Source organism: Penicillium riverlandense (assembly GCF_028828495.1).
Source record: "Penicillium riverlandense strain IBT 135883 chromosome Unknown utg000007l_segment0_segment0, whole genome shotgun sequence".
NCBI classification, from domain to species: domain Eukaryota; kingdom Fungi; phylum Ascomycota; class Eurotiomycetes; order Eurotiales; family Aspergillaceae; genus Penicillium; species Penicillium riverlandense.
This window is the reverse complement of record NW_026643198.1, coordinates 2,401,136-2,416,387: the sequence shown is the minus strand read 5'-3', so window position 1 is coordinate 2,416,387 and position 15,252 is coordinate 2,401,136. Positions and strand designations below refer to the sequence as shown.

The window sequence follows — 15,252 nt, the reverse complement described above, 5'->3', positions numbered from 1 at the left end:
GCCATCCACCGCCCGTGTCGTGTCGCCGCCCCACGTGGATCTTTTGTTTCACTTCTTGTGTTTCTTCACTCCTTCCCTTCGATGTAGACCTGCACACTCGTTTTCCCTCCCCATGTCTGCAGTCGAAACAGCCTCGCCTCACCTACGGGTGTCCGCGAAAACATCCCCATCCACTACCGCCTCCGCACAACCCGCTTCCACCAGAATCCCTCCGCCGCAGGTCTCGGCCGTTGACGACCACTTCTTCTGGACATACACTGAAGAGCCGCACCGCTCACGGCGGCAAGCGATAATCAAGGCTCATCCGGAGGTACGCTTACTACTTCAGATCCGATTCCTGCATGGGAATGGCCGTCCCAAAAACAACACCCTTCCCTGCTTCCACTTCTTCCTGATGCCCATATGCTAACCCTCCTATTTCCATTCAGGTCACAAAACTCTGCGGCCCTGAACCACTAACGAAATATGTCGTCCTCGCCGTCGTTTCCACCCAGCTCATATGCGCCTATCTCCTCCGCAACACCTCCATGCTCGACTGGCGCTTCCTGGCTACCGCCTACGTGATCGGAGCAACGGCAAACCAGAATCTTTTCCTGGCCATCCATGAAATATCGCATAACCTCGCTTTCCGCTCTGCCCTAGCAAATCGGCTGTTGGCTATTTTCGCGAATTTGCCCATTGGATTGCCGTATAGTGCTGCTTTTCGGGTGAGATTCTCCTTTCCCTTGGGACATAGCACACCCTCAACATGGCAACATGAAATGCAACATAACAGCTAACAAAAAGAAACAGCCCTACCACCTAACGCACCACAAATCTCTCGGCGTGACGGGCCTCGACACCGACCTCCCCACCGCACTAGAAGCCTTCTTCCTCAACTCCCTCCTCGGCAAAACCTTCTTCTGCACATTCCAGATCCTCTTCTACGCCGTCCGCCCAATGTTCATCTACAGCCCGCCCTTCACATCAATCCACCTCCTCAACCTAGCCGTGCAGCTATCTTTCGACTACGTGCTCACCCGGGTCAGCGGCGGCTCGCTGCAGCCCGTGCTGTATCTCCTGGCGAGCTCGTTCCTCGCAGGTTCATTGCACCCCTGCGCAGGGCATTTTATTGCTGAGCACTATTTCTTTTCAAAGGCGCAGGGTGGGGGGACAGAGAGTCTTTCGGAATTGAAATCTGCATCTGCTGCTGCCGGTAAAGATGCCCCGGAGCATCCATTGGACTCGCTCCCCCCGCCAGAGACATACTCCTACTACGGGCCACTGAATATCTTGACTTATAATGTGGGCCTACACAACGAGCACCATGATTTCCCCGCTATCCCCTGGACAAGACTGCATGCGCTCCATGAGATGGCGAGGGAGTTCTACGAGCCGCTGCCGTGTCATCGGAGCTGGGTGTGGGTGATCTGGACATTCATCCTGGATAAGAATGTTGGGCCATGGTGTCGTGTGAAGCGGGCGCAGGGTGGGCGTGTGGTTGGTGGTGGAGGAGGAAACAGTACGAAGAAGAATGGCACTGGTGGGCGTGGTGGGGAGGGTATCTCTGCTGCGTCGGCAGGTCCGGCAGGAGAGGAAGGGGATGGGTGGAAGGAAAGCGAGATTCAGTGCTAGAGTAACCAACAGTATCTTTTCCATCCGTTAACTGTACTACCAGTCCTGTGTAGAAGCCATCACCTCCCAGGAAGCGGATTTACCAGTAAAACTAGAGATCAATCAACGCAGCGTTCCCCATGACCACATATATTATTCCCCATGTGTAGACAGCACAATACATAGGACATGAGTTCTAGATGTATATGGCAATCTATTTTGCCCTCGGGCCGAGTTTGCCCTTGATCGATTTTCTCGAATGCGCGTAGAACGCGGTCATTATTATCAATTGATATGATTCATCAAAGGTACATCTTCTTTCTATTGCTTTCTTCAATGTAATAATCATGTAGACTGGAGCACTGCCTACATACCGACCTGTATGAAGTTACGACAGTGATCGGGGCTTGTAAAAAGAATATCTTGCGAGGGGCTTGCTTGGCATTCGTCTATCACAAAAGACAACATCGAAAAAGAGCCGCTCGGTGCCGTTCATCATAACGTGTTATTAGACAAGATAGGAAAGGAAGATAGAAAAAGAAAGAAAGGGCAGCAGCACAGGCGTCGAGCTTCCAGAGGATTCAGAACAGGTCTTAGAGACAGCCAGCCAGACAGAGAGCACGGCAGTGGATTGTAAAATAAAGTATCGATACCGGGAACAAGAGGAAGGGGGGAAAACACAGACAGAGAAGAAGGGCTGATGCTGTCACGAAAAAAGGAAAAAAAGCAAAGGGAGCTCTTCAAGAGACAAGACACAAAGTCAGAAAGGTCGTCGGAGACGTGACGTGATCAAAGAGGCCATGAGCACGCAGAGTCGGGAGGGAAAGGGTTAGAAGAAGAAGTATGCAATCAAGAAGCTGAGTAGACACAAACCCGCCACGATCTGGAGTGGTACGCCCGACGCGGTCTGCGAATGCTGCTGCTGCATAGTGGCGGGGGAGCATTGCCGCCAGCCTCCGCGCCAGTCTTCCGCTGCCGCAAGCCCTGATCTGCCAGGCGGTCCTTGAGCCGCTGAATCTGTTCTCGTGCATCGGAGAGCTGAGCCTGCATTTCACTTGTGGATTGAGAAGCGCCGGCCACGGCGGACTTGGCGGTTGCGGTGGACGAGCTGAAGTTCTCTTGCGACGGCTGGGGGGAGGGCTCGAGCTTGACGGGCTTCTCGGAGAAATTGGGAGGAGGGAGCGGAGAGGTGTCGTCGGTGCTCTTCTTCGTCGACAGACCTGGGGCGGGGGTTTCGAAGTTTCCGCCGGGGGAGGTGTAAGCTGGGGGCTCGTCGTCGACGGTCTGAAGTTATATTAGTTTAAAAGCGTCGGGAGGAGGGACAGTCGTTGTTTATTTACCTGGCCTGCGCCGGAGCCTACGGTAGCATCGGATGGCAGCCAGTTCACGCGGATCTTGCGTTCCACCACGGAAGACTTGGGGGTTTTCTCGAACTGCAGAGTATCATTAGTTTGGGCGCCTATACATCGAGTGGGACGTCTGCACATACGATCGACGTAACGTTCGCAAACTCCATGTCACGAGTGACCGACACAGACTGAACCAGGAATTTGTCCTTGCATTTCGCGTCCAGAGCGGGCTCCTCCTTCATGGCCTGCAGCAGAACTATCCAAACCCATTAGCATGTGCGAGTCAAAAAAAGGCGAGTATGGACCAACCCTGAACATCGACAGCCTTGCCGGGCTCAATACGGCCGGAGTTGGGGCGCACGCAGTAACTGCAAGATGATCAGTCAACATATCTCGAGGTACACAGTCGCACAGGACCGCATAGTAGCCACATACTGCTTCGGGGCGGTGGTTTTGACCTGTTGGGCGAAAAAAAATACACACATGTCAGAAGATGACAAATGCCGAGGGAAGCAAGAGGAAACGTACCTTGAACACCACGGCCTCCTCGTTCAGGTTGCGCAGATGCAGGACCTGGCAAACCTCCTGGCTGAAGGGCCCTACACCGGAGATGCAGGTTAGCAAGGCACCGCGGGAGAGGTCGCGGGCAGGGCTGGCGCGGCCAACTCACGCTTGAAGCTCAGCTCGGGGGGATCGATTTCCATAGACATGGCGGGCGTCGATATTTTGGAGAGATGTATGGAAGGAAGAAAACACGGAGCAGCACGGAGTAGTGCGCGCGAGTTGCGAACACCGAGGAAGAAGAAGGCAGTCAAGGGCGTGGAGTTGATCAGGAGTTGAGTTGAGTTGGTTGGCTGGCCAGGCATAGGCGGGGATGACTCAGCAGAGGGTCATGTGATGTCACTGGCGCAGGCAGTGATCTTGCGAGTTTATACCGTAGAAGTCGTTGTGGTTATTAGTAGTAGTAGACTGGATCGTTTGATGATTACTTATCTGGCGCTGTTGGCGTGCCGAGTGCATGTGATGTCGTCGCTGTGGAGAAGGACAGGCTACTGTTGACTTCCCGAAACTCGCCTATCTGGTTCAATTGACTATGACATGGTCCAGTATTCCCGAGTCAATGCTGAACCTAGCGAGAGCTATATAATAATTGTGATAATTATTATCAAACAGTATATCCTGACCCTGCAGACACATCATATAGCCCTGCACCATGCCCTACCGGAATAACAATGTTGTTGCTAGCGGGGCCATCCCATCCCGCAATCTGTCGCTCGCCGCCTTAGCCTGGTACGTCAGTCACCCAGAAGCTTCTCTCCTCCACATCAACTACAACATCCACCACCACCTATCCATCCCTCTTCTCTCAACCGGGAGTAGCTGACCACAGCTACCTCACTTCACCTCACCTATCCACCATGACATCCGACCTGGACCAGCTCATTGAAATGGGCTTCGACAAGGAACGTGCACAGCTAGCAGTCGCCAAGACCGGGGGCCGTAAGTCACCTCGCCCTATACATACATCTGTCTAATTACCTGCGCAGTGCAAGGCGCTCTCGAATGGCTCGAGACAAACCAGGACAAGTCGCTAGAGGAGATCAAGGCCGAACAACCGGATGACGAGGAGGGTCCCGCCTTGCAACCAGGCGAAGAGGCACGCAGCCTGGTGTGCAACGACTGCGGCAAGAAGTTCCGCAGCCAAGCACAGGCCGAGTTCCATGCATCCAAGTCGCAGCATGTCGATTTCTCCGAGTCGACCGAGGATATCGCCCCCTTGACCGAGGAGCAGAAGAAAGAGAGACTGGAGGAGTTGCGGCAGAAGCTGGCGGCGAAACGCGCCGTACAGTCAGAGCAGGATAAGGTCGATAAGAAGAGGAATGAGGTACGCACGGGATACGCGTTTCTGGTCGGATTCTAGCTAATATCCTCCCAGGAGATTCGAAGAAAGAGCACCAAGGAGAGCCAGGCCGCTAAGGAAGAGCTGCAACGGAAACAGCAGTTGAAGGAGGCTGCGGCAAAGAAGCGGGAGAAGCTCGAAGAAATTGAGGCGAAGAAGAGGATCAAAGCCAAGATCGAGGCGGACAAGGAGGAGCGCCGGCTGAAGGCTGAGCGCGAACGAGCTGAACGGGCTGGCGTGGCTCCTCCACCTCCTCCCGCGGCAGCTCCAGCGCCGACCACATCGGGCCCCGTTGCGTCCAAGCCTGCTTCCGCCTACACCGAGACTCGCATGCGTTTCCAGACCTCGAAAGGAAATGTGATGAAAACATTCCCGGTCACCACCACACTCTTTGAGGTTGCTGCAGCTCTGAAACAGGATGAAGGACTCGATGTGCAGAGCTTCACTCAGAACTTCCCCAAGAAGGTGTTTGATGCAGAGTACTTTGGAGAGAGTCTGAAGGAGCTCGGGCTCGTGCCTAGTGCGAGCCTTGTCATTCAATGATTGGGTCGTTACTCTGGTCTTTTTTTTTTTTTTTTTTTTTTTTTTTTTAATTGCATGTAACCGCGGAAAAGGAATGACGTCCCATCCGTTGTGTCAGTCAACTTCGTAATTCTAATCGACTCTTGTATACTCGAACGCGATAAGAGCTTTGGTTATCACCACGTGACCGCGCGCCTTGCCCGCGTTCGCTGATAGAGACGCGACAACACGCCCACCACATCCTCTGATTACCCAACTCGACCTTCCTACTCCATTGCCAGAAGATGCCGGCGTGAGTCACACATGAAATCATAACATAACCGATGGACTCGAGCACTGATCCCGTTTCTCCCAGTGTCGGCGACCAACACCGCAGCAACCCCGGATGCATCATGATGCCCAACGCACCGGGGGGGCTAGCACAACGAACAACCCATTCGAGGAACCCCAGCGCCGGATGTCCGAGTACACCGCCCAGGAGATCGCTACACTGCAAGCACGGCTCGATAAGAAACTTGGCCCCGAATACATCTCTTCGCGACCTGGTGCCGCGGGGACTAAGGTGCACTATCTTGCGGCAGACAAGTGTATCAACCTTGCGAACGAGGTGTTTGGGTTCAATGGCTGGTCCAGTTCGATTCAGAATGTTCAGATTGATTTTGTGTGTTGCGTCTTATACGCCTTGTGGTGAGAGACTTCGGCTGACTTCGGGGCATTCAGGTCGAGGAGAATCCGAATACGGGCAAGATTAACCTGGGACTGTCCGTGATAGTCCGAGTGACTCTGAGGGATGGTACATTTCACGAGGTAATGCGCTCAGTCTTTCAGTTAGGGTCTCTGGGCTGATTGGTCTGCTAGGATATTGGATACGGTCACATCGAGAACTGCAAGGGCAAGGCGGCGGGATTTGAGAAGGCCAAGAAAGAAGGCACGACAGACGCTTTGAAACGCACCCTGAGGAACTTTGGCAACGTCTTGGGCAACTGTGTCTACGACAAGGACTACGTTTCCAAGGTGACCAAAGTCAAGGCTGCACCAGTAAGGCGCCCTCCGAGGTCCTGCTTTTTCATACTCACTGTAGGTTATAGGCTCGATGGGATATCGATGATCTCCATCGTCACCCTGATTATGCGCCAGTCAAGAAGGAGGCCGCTCCCCCAGTGAAGAGAGAGCCTGTCCCACAAAACCGGCCGCAGGAGGACGATGATCTTCTTCCTCCTCCTCGACCAGCAGGTACTGGAAATCGCAGCAATGCTGAGAGTAATGCTGTATTTGAGGTTGATGGCGAGTTTGGCAGTATGCAACATGAATCATCTCATCAAAGACCTTGCTGATCATATCCAGGCGACCTTTTCGATGAAGCCGATTTCGTGGTAACGAACACGGGCAATCCCGACGAGATAATAATAGACTCAGACGCCAATAGACGACAGCAACCGCCCACGCCGCTGAATGGCCCCGGCGCACAGCGAGGCCCCCCGGGAAGATTTGACGCGGCTGTTGTCACGCCTTCAAAGCCAGATAGATGGAGCGCGGCTGGAGCAACTGCTAGACCGCCACCACGAGGTCCTCAGAATGCACAAACCCCGTCAGCAATCCTCGAGCAATCTGCAGCCCAGCGACGACCTATGCCTGGGCCGGCGGATGCTGTGCCATCAGCAGCGCCCCAGCCACGGCCCCCTCAAAACACCAATGGCCAGCCGCCAGCAAAAAGAGAACCCGGGCCTGCCATCAACCAAGATATGCGTCCACCACAGAGCACCCCGTCCACAGGCTTCTACTCCGCGCGAGCAGTGGATCTACTCCGCGATAATCCCGGTGGCGCACCACCGGCAGCAGCACCCCAATTCGACCCACACGCCGAAAGCCCCTCAATCCGCAAAACCGCAGGAGTGGACCATACCAAGAGCCTGCCAATCTCCAAACCCATGCTCACCGGCGGCTCTCCCTCTGGATCGTCCACCCGCGACTTCATCAACCCTGCCGCAGAAATGCAGCGCCGAGTCGGTGCTCCTGGTGTCGTTCCTGGAGGCGGAGTCGGCAGTCCCATGAATCGCGGCCAGTCTACTTCTTCATACCGTCCCCTGACGCGGCCAAATAACGATTCGCGGAACTCGCCTGGCCCTGCGGCGGCAATTAATAGAGGTGGCAGTGTCCCTCCACCTCAGAATATGAATGTGAACGGCAAAAGACCGCCCTTGAGTGATGTCACAAATGCAAATGCGTCCCCCGGTTCACATCCCCCTCCTTCAGATCCTCCAGCACCGGGACCGAATGATCCTAAACGGCCGCGTGTTTCTGATCCTGCACCGCAACAGCAGCAGCAGCAGCAACAACCTCCGCGACAATAGGCGTGGGTTTTTAATGTGGGCTGTTGTACCAGGTCAAAAAATTTGAAGCACTTTTCCCGACGACCTATTCGTTCCTTTGGTTGTTCTTATCTTATACTTTCTCTCTTTTGTTTCGAGGGGTCAGTTATTCTTATGGTTCTTACCTTGCCATGGTAGCAAGGAAAAGAAAGGGCGTGGTGGAGTCTGGGAATGAGCGATTCACATCAACTATCATGTATTGACGGGATGGGGCTCTAGTTCCATTCCTTTCTTTTTCTCTGATCCTGAATTTTGCGTGTTCTTCTTGTCTCGTTCCTTCACATGATTGTTACTTCGATATTTAGTCAAAGGGCGGTATGTACTTAGGACTAGCCTTAGGATTCTCATTATCTTCGTTGACTCGGAGCTGGACTTGGAAGTACGAATTGAGGTTATCTATCTCAATTTTCTAGAATGGGTGTTCCTTACATCAAACAGTGGACAGGAATGGTTTGCTGGAGGTTCAAACTCCATGTAATAGGTGAGTGAGATTAGTAGTAGCAGTAGTAGAAGCATTACAGTAGTATGATTGGTGAACGACTGGCCCAGGCGTGGTTAAGTTACAGGCCCAGCATCCGTTGTAGCTTTTTCTACGCCGTCCTGGAAACCCCAATTGCTTTGATAGGATCGGGTATCTATGATGAGAATCTATAACAGAGAATGAGAATCAAAAGCCCTTCTGGATCAACCATCCCGACTGCTAATATTCTGCTGCAGCCAGTCCCTCCACCCCTGGTTACTCAATATAGATCTCACACGGGCCTCAAGCCACTCTGTATTCCCCCAGAAGCCCCAGGAGGCCTGGAATCGACACCAGTCAACGAGGGCCGTCTCCCAATGCCGCCTGAACGTATCCCATTCATACTTGCTCTCTTCTTGATTCCGGAGGAGATGTGCGCGGTACCGCGCTAGAAGACCTCTCTCACCCTCACGCATCGTTAGCTTCTCGGGTAAAGGCTCATGCTCACGCCAAGCATCATCAACAAGCATATGCAGAGGAACCGAGCACGTAAACAGTTTGGCAAGGTCGCAGACTCCGAGACCGAGGCCCACGTACTGGAAGTCAAAGAACGCCACCTGTTCTCCATTCGTTGTTGTGAAGAGATTCTCTGACTTGACGTCGCCGTGGATATACGACTCAATGGGTCTTCTGCGGGGCGTCAAGAATAATGCAGCCATCTCGGCGATAGATAGTGAGGAGAAGGAGGAGCCTTCTGAAGCCGGACTGCACAGGGCTTCGCACCACTCCGAGCGGATGTCCTGAGCCAGAGAGGCGTACTCTGTACGTCGTGTCGCGAGGTACGTGTACCCGCCGTTAAGCCACAGTCGACTCCCAATGGTAGTATCTTCCTTGCCTGCACGCCGTCTTCTGGCAGACTCTTCAAGCGGCGGTAAGACATATTCCTCCAGACTATCTGGCAGCAGTAGACCCCATGAGCAGCTATGGAAACCTGCCAACCAATCCAGCGCCCCATGCACCTGTGCGCTATTCAGCACGCTCCTCTTCTCGCCCGCGACTGGAAATTTCACACGCAGATCAACCATGATGGTAGCCATCAAACCGCGGAGTTCCTCTTCGCCATGCTGCTCGCCGCACAGCCCTCGCGTCGAGGCAAGGCATTTAGCAACGGCGACCTCGTCACCCAGGCGCGGGACCACATCGCTGTAGAAGTATTGCTCCACTTCATAGCTCAGCATCTTTCGCAGGTGGCCCTCATCCTCAACCTCAGTGCTGCCGCTCTGCCTTGGGGGTGAGATGAGCTTGAGGATGAGAGGGTACGTGGTCCCGGCGGCTCCAGGCTCTACACCGCAAAGTGCGCTGAGATGCTTCGCTGCTTCGTTGGTGAGAGCTCGGGCGGTGACGGCGCAGATCTGTCCGTAACCTGCCCATAGGGTCTGTAGGGTGGTGCATGAGATGAGCTCGAGCGAGTGCCAGGATAGCATGATGCTGGCAACCCGGTCAGGGTCACTAGCGGGTGCCATGGTGACTGGGTATCGGCCAACCAAATGACCGCACGCCGCGAACAGGATATCTGGATATTATTCCGTGGTGGGATTTGGACGACGTGAGATGTGACCGGTGAAATCCATAGTGGATCTGTATTGGTGCTGGGGCACGTGATGTCCATCAATCAAGTAAACAGGTGGCTTGAAACAGCGTCAAAGGCGATGTGGTCATATAAACTAGAGAGGATCGGATAGGTGGTTCACAGCGTAAGTTGAGTATGAGGTACTCCAAAAGGGTGCGATGTTGAGAGTGCTATTCCCATATGCACCTGTACGTTACGGATTTCCTCTGCCAGGTGGGGCTTGCCTATCCGGGCGGCCGCCCTTTCAGTAACGGTGCTCACCCCCCGGCTCACTAAGTAAATGTTAGCACGCTGTTATGCTTAGTGATCATGCTTAGTCTAGTCACAGGAGCACTTAGTGAGCGCTCACTGCCCTGTCGATGTAGTCTTGTCGATGTTCCCTACCGATTTTATACTGTTTACGATGTCCTATAGATGGTTCCTGTCCTTCTTGTCCTGTCGATGTTCCCTGTCAATGTTATCTTGTCGATTATTTCCTGTCTACGCTCCCTATGTCCCTGCTTGCTGGTCAAACTTGTAAACAATAATTGTTTGTCCTGTTATGTGTCCTGTTATGTGTCCTGTTATGTGTCCTGTTATGTGTCCTGTTGAGGTTATCCTGTTGGTGACGTTCTGTAGATTTATCCTGTTGACATGGTATGTTGATACCTCCTGTTGATGTTATCCTGTTGATGTTATCCTGTTGATGTTATCCTGTTGATGCTGTCCTGTCGATGCTGTCCTGTCGATGTTCCCTGCTAATGTTAGCTTGTCGATGTTTCATCTGGAGGTGGACCCTTCCCACCCGGACTTCACAAAAAGCTTCCGTGCCTTCGGCCGTGGCCTGTTGCGCATGGGTACCGAATGCCCGTACTCGGACATTTCCGAAAACTAGGAAATGAGATTTTTTATGCAAGCAGGAGCATGCAAGCATAATGTTATTTGTTATGTAGCTCCGGTCGGCCGTGTATTCATGGAAACTACTTTACGAAACTAGCGTTGAAGGATACGAGCTTGGTGTCGAAGCCGATTGGGTTGATGAACACTCAATCCACCCCTATCCGCGCTTGTCGCGTATATATAATTGTTGGCACGTTGCCAGTCTTCAATCCTCCGTCGCAAAAATGTTATCTTTGGAAAAATAATTTGTTGAAGCTCAAGACAGAACTGGGCACCTTGTCTTAGTAAACTGAGGTTGTTAGAATATCAATCGACGCTTCCGAGGATTGGGGGGGACGGCGATAGTGTCAATCGAATGACAACATCACCAGGGGAGTGTCGCTGGCAACAGTGAAGTATCCTACTGTTTGAACCTGCTGGTCAGCCGATCTTTTGATTCGTGTGTAGACATAAACAAACAAGCACGCGGGAATGTATATAACTATGTTTGGTGTACTTCGATGTAAAGGTCAACAAGTTAGGATCTTTAGTGAGCTAGACAGCTTTAGATTCTACAGCTAGAATGAAAAGGCAGAAAGCGACGGTAACATGAGCATTAGAAACACGTAGGTTTAAACATAAAAAACAATGGATAGCAGTGCAAGGATCGTCCACAAGCATGGACACATGGACCATCAGCAGGAAAAAAGCTGGAGGGTAACAGCGACATGAAGACATCGACAAGAAGCATCAACAGGAAAATGACAAGTAATATCGATAGGAACCATCGACGGGACGACATCAACAAGACAATACCAGCAGGATAATATGAACATGGTACGTAGTTATTCTGCCGGCAACTGGCAGCTGTACCTCATAGAAATTGTTATTGTGTGCGGTATGTCTTCAATAGGGAGGGGGTAAAATGGGAGGTACTTTCGCAGAGACGCAGACTTTTGTGGTTGTCACTATACAGTAGGAGAAAATAATTATAATTGCGGTGAATCGGGGCCCACCGCTCTCGCTGGTGAGGGCCCGGCTACAGTGGGCGGCGACCTGAACCTTACTCGCCCGGCCGGCGATCCGACCGCGGTCGGGTTCCTGGCTTGTTGATGTCCCGTGCTCCCTGCGTGCGTGCTCCCGCTGCCCGACAACAATAGCCCAAACTCGAAGCGTAGCTCTACGGAACCTTCAGCCGCTCAATACCTTACTCGCTTCGCCGTACGAAACGTGCGGAGTTTTGGATGTCCGTTCTTAATACGAAGTCAAAAAGGCTCCTACCTTTTGCATGCCAAGGTTGGAGGGAAGAATGTGAGGCGTGACTAACAGCCTCACCCATCAAAATTTGGTAATTCAGGCTACACCTTCTCCAGGAACACGACCTTGCTCCCATAATCTATGCTGAAGGAATACTGCAACCCCAGACTCATCAACATTGCACCCGAGTAAGGCCCCTCCCCATCAACAAAGTACAAATCCTGAGGGCCCAAACCCTGCAACTTCACCCGTGGCAGGGCATGGTTCACCTTGGACCCAAGCTGGTACAAAAACATCACCGCCTGATTCCCAAAAATGAATAGCACTGCCGGCCAATTCGACTCCTCTGGTAGACTGAGTCGCCACATATCACCAGCCAGCACGATTGGGTTGACCTTTTCCGCTAACGCGATCAGATCAGGCATCGCAGCCTTTTCTTCCGGCGGTATCTCCCCCGGGTCAAGTTCCAGACCGAAAGAACCGCACATCATAGCAACGTGGGCGCGGAAGGCCAATGGGACTGTACGCCCTGTTTGATGGTTTGGGACAGCAGAAATATGGCCGCACATAGAACTCGCTGGGTATGCGAGCAAGGTGCCGAACTGGGTAAAGATGCGTTCTACTGCGTCGGTGTTGTCTGAAGTCCAGATTTGCGGAAAGTACTGCATAACACCAGGATCAAGTCGCCCGCCACCGGACGCGCATCCTTCCCAAAGGACATCAGGGAAACGTGTTGTCAAGTTCTCGAAGACTCGGTACATGCCTAGCATATATGCGTGGTGAGTAGTGGGAGAGGGTGTCTCATGTATACATCTGTTATGGTCCCACTTCACGTAGGTAATATCTGCACTGCTAAGGATCTCCGAGACAGACTTAATGATGAAGTCTTGAACTTCAGGCAGAGTAAGGTTGAGAATCAGCTGGTTCCGCTGTTCTGTGCGTGGATACAGATCTGCGTGGAGTGCCCATTCGGGGTGATCATGGTATAGGCTTGAGTTGGTGTTGACCATTTCCGGTTCGATCCAGATTCCGAAGCGAAGATTGGTAGACGACTGGACCGATTTCAAAGCTGTCGAATCCAGGGCTGCTGATTTCAGAGCTGTGATATCATTCACCAAGGGGGCCAGACCGTTAGGAAAGCGTATAGGATTCGGGACCCAGTCACCTAGACCGTCTGTATCACTGATGCGCGGGTACTCCTTTCCGAACCACCCATCATCTAACACAAACAATTTCACGCCTAAAGAAGCCGATTCCTTTGCTATACGGTAGACGTTACTACTGTTGATGTTGAAATATAGAGCTTCCCAACTGTTGAGAAGCACGGGCCGGTTATCTGTCGCGAATTTACTCTGAATGAGGTGATTGCGGTATAGGCCGTGTAGGGAGCGTGATATACCCCCGACACCGTCTTTGGAGTATATCGAGACACACTCGGGTGAAGTAAGGGTCTCGTTAGGATCTAATGTCCAAGATAGCTGGTGAGGGTTCAAGCCTAGTTGGACACGCGTCAAGCCCTGAGGACATTTCTCGACGTTGACAGCAAATGAACCAGTGTAGACGAGTGAGAAGCCCCATGCCTCACCCTGGGACTCGGTGGTGGAGGGATGCGTGAGCGCGAGGAATGGATTGTGCGAGTGAGATGAAAAGCCGGTGCTGCTTCGAAATCTGTTTTATAACGATGTTGGAATAGGTTATTCGAGGGGTGTTTAATCACCTACCCCTGTATCCCGTAGTTAATCCTTCGCCTCTGCCTACGCGTTTCTCTCGCCCATTCACCGCTTAGGTAAATCATATCAAAATCCTGACAAGGGAGGTCAACACTAAGACTGGCTAAGTCCTGGATTATAATGCTCCCCTTGGACTTATTCGTGACAGAAGCGCTCCGCACAATAGCATCGTACTTAGGGAAAACCGAGTACATCAAGTCTGCAGCTATAGCGCTGTATTTGTCGTAGAGATGTATAACGATGGTGGTAACGTCATATTCATTGCCAAAAGTAGTAGGTAGTCCAGGCAAGGCAGGTTTACCTTTCACTACCGTATGAGAATGATATTGCAGGGCTGATATGGTGTGAGACTGGCGGATCCGGATCGCAGGACTACGGAAGTCTCCCCTTCCTTGATCAGGAAATTCGCGGCGCACGCGACCTGATATCCCAGTCCAACCATTGACAATCGGAGTTGGATCTGTTGGTATAGGCCCAGTGACACTGCCGCCAAAATGGTCCGACAGCAGGTCGCCAGTGCTATCGTCCACGTGAAAGCGGTAGGAAGCATTCTTGCTGTTTAGGGCAAAAGAGGTACCGTCCACGACGACCACTGCGAGAGAGAATTTTCATTAGAAGCATTCCCGATTGAGAGAAAGTGAGTAATCGGATTTGATTTGGTTTGCTTGCCATTTGGGTCTGGAGGCACTTGAGCCATGAGCGATAACCTGGAAACCAAGGTTGTCAGTGAATGTATAGCTTCCATTTCCTTAGGGAGCACCAAGGGCTTACTTTTCAGCGAGACTAGTATTTTGTGTTCAAGAAAGATGTATGCTACTCTGAAGCTCGACACTACAGCCTAAACATGGGCAAGGAAAGACATTATTATCGGGGCACCAGCTTCCAAGCCCCATAATCACAAGGCCCTAGACCGTTACCCTGACAGTTCTGGTCGGCGTGAATGGCGTTTGATTGGCAGGGACTTTACCTACCTAGCTGTGAGATGAAAGTCACCCAACAGTAGTCTTAGTATCGGGCATCAGCCTTCCTGGCTGGACAGCCCAGTCATTGAGAGTTGTCCGCCCATCCAATCAAAGAGCTTCAAAGCCGACACCTGGGCCTAGATTGGTTAGCTTTGAATTTTATGGAGCGCTCCTTCCATCGAGCCATATTACGGTCCACAATGACACAAAAATTGTGGATCTTTCTCTAGAGCTGGCCTGATTCCCCTTTCGGTCAGTAGGTTTCTCAGGGACCCTAAAAGGTTTTGGTGATGTTTATCTTGTTCTCTTGGTTGGGCGTCCAGCGGCGTGTTGCTAAGTGGATCCATACCCCGGGATTCAATATTCTCAGCCAATAGCAGAAGGTAAAAGCCGCCTTTGCGGCTTTCCATCGATGCTATTGTGCGGAGAAACTATTGCTGCACTTCGCCTACATAAACTTGAGCCGCCTTTACTACATGGAGTAGCTCGGAAGAACCTCCATTTAGCGCCGGAGTCCTGAACTTTTCGGATAAATCATCCCTTCAGCTCTACCTCGCGGCGACCCTATATGGGTATTACATGTAATTAACCACTCCGACATCGCTGAGCAACCTTTGCACGG

General features: G+C 52.1%; 6 protein-coding genes across 6 annotated transcripts; 3 read left to right on the top strand and 3 right to left on the bottom strand.

The window, feature by feature from the left end:
* Positions 1-112: 112 nt before the first annotated feature.
* On the top strand, positions 113-1,614 carry N7474_008555 (sphingolipid delta(4)-desaturase family protein; the record flags this gene model as incomplete). Its single annotated transcript, XM_057199965.1, has 3 exons — positions 113-310; positions 429-707; positions 793-1,614. 3 exons carry the CDS (start codon positions 113-115, stop codon positions 1,612-1,614), a joined length of 1,299 nt encoding a protein of 432 aa, XP_057050666.1.
* Positions 1,615-2,442: 828 nt separating this feature from the next.
* Positions 2,443-3,652, bottom strand: N7474_008554 (uncharacterized protein; the record flags this gene model as incomplete). Its single annotated transcript, XM_057199964.1, has 7 exons — positions 2,443-2,877; positions 2,934-3,026; positions 3,083-3,198; positions 3,252-3,310; positions 3,378-3,400; positions 3,471-3,541; positions 3,613-3,652. The coding sequence occupies 7 exons, from the start codon at positions 3,650-3,652 to the stop codon at positions 2,443-2,445; spliced, it is 837 nt and encodes a 278-aa protein (XP_057050665.1).
* Positions 3,653-4,360: 708 nt separating this feature from the next.
* N7474_008553 (UBX domain protein) lies at positions 4,361-5,385 on the top strand (the record flags this gene model as incomplete). The annotated part of the gene is made up of 3 exons (XM_057199963.1): positions 4,361-4,442; positions 4,496-4,827; positions 4,882-5,385. The coding sequence occupies 3 exons, from the start codon at positions 4,361-4,363 to the stop codon at positions 5,383-5,385; spliced, it is 918 nt and encodes a 305-aa protein (XP_057050664.1).
* Positions 5,386-5,749: 364 nt separating this feature from the next.
* On the top strand, positions 5,750-7,715 carry N7474_008552 (RAD52 DNA repair protein RADC; the record flags this gene model as incomplete). The annotated part of the gene is made up of 4 exons (XM_057199962.1): positions 5,750-6,010; positions 6,223-6,402; positions 6,453-6,660; positions 6,709-7,715. 4 exons carry the CDS (start codon positions 5,750-5,752, stop codon positions 7,713-7,715), a joined length of 1,656 nt encoding a protein of 551 aa, XP_057050663.1.
* Positions 7,716-8,417: 702 nt separating this feature from the next.
* N7474_008551 (uncharacterized protein) lies at positions 8,418-9,716 on the bottom strand (the record flags this gene model as incomplete). Its single annotated transcript, XM_057199961.1, has 1 exon — positions 8,418-9,716. One exon carries the CDS (start codon positions 9,714-9,716, stop codon positions 8,418-8,420), a length of 1,299 nt encoding a protein of 432 aa, XP_057050662.1.
* Positions 9,717-12,039: 2,323 nt separating this feature from the next.
* N7474_008550 (alpha-galactosidase) lies at positions 12,040-15,040 on the bottom strand (the record flags this gene model as incomplete). Its single annotated transcript, XM_057199960.1, has 3 exons — positions 12,040-13,606; positions 13,660-14,260; positions 14,980-15,040. 3 exons carry the CDS (start codon positions 15,038-15,040, stop codon positions 12,040-12,042), a joined length of 2,229 nt encoding a protein of 742 aa, XP_057050661.1.
* Positions 15,041-15,252: the final 212 nt, after the last annotated feature.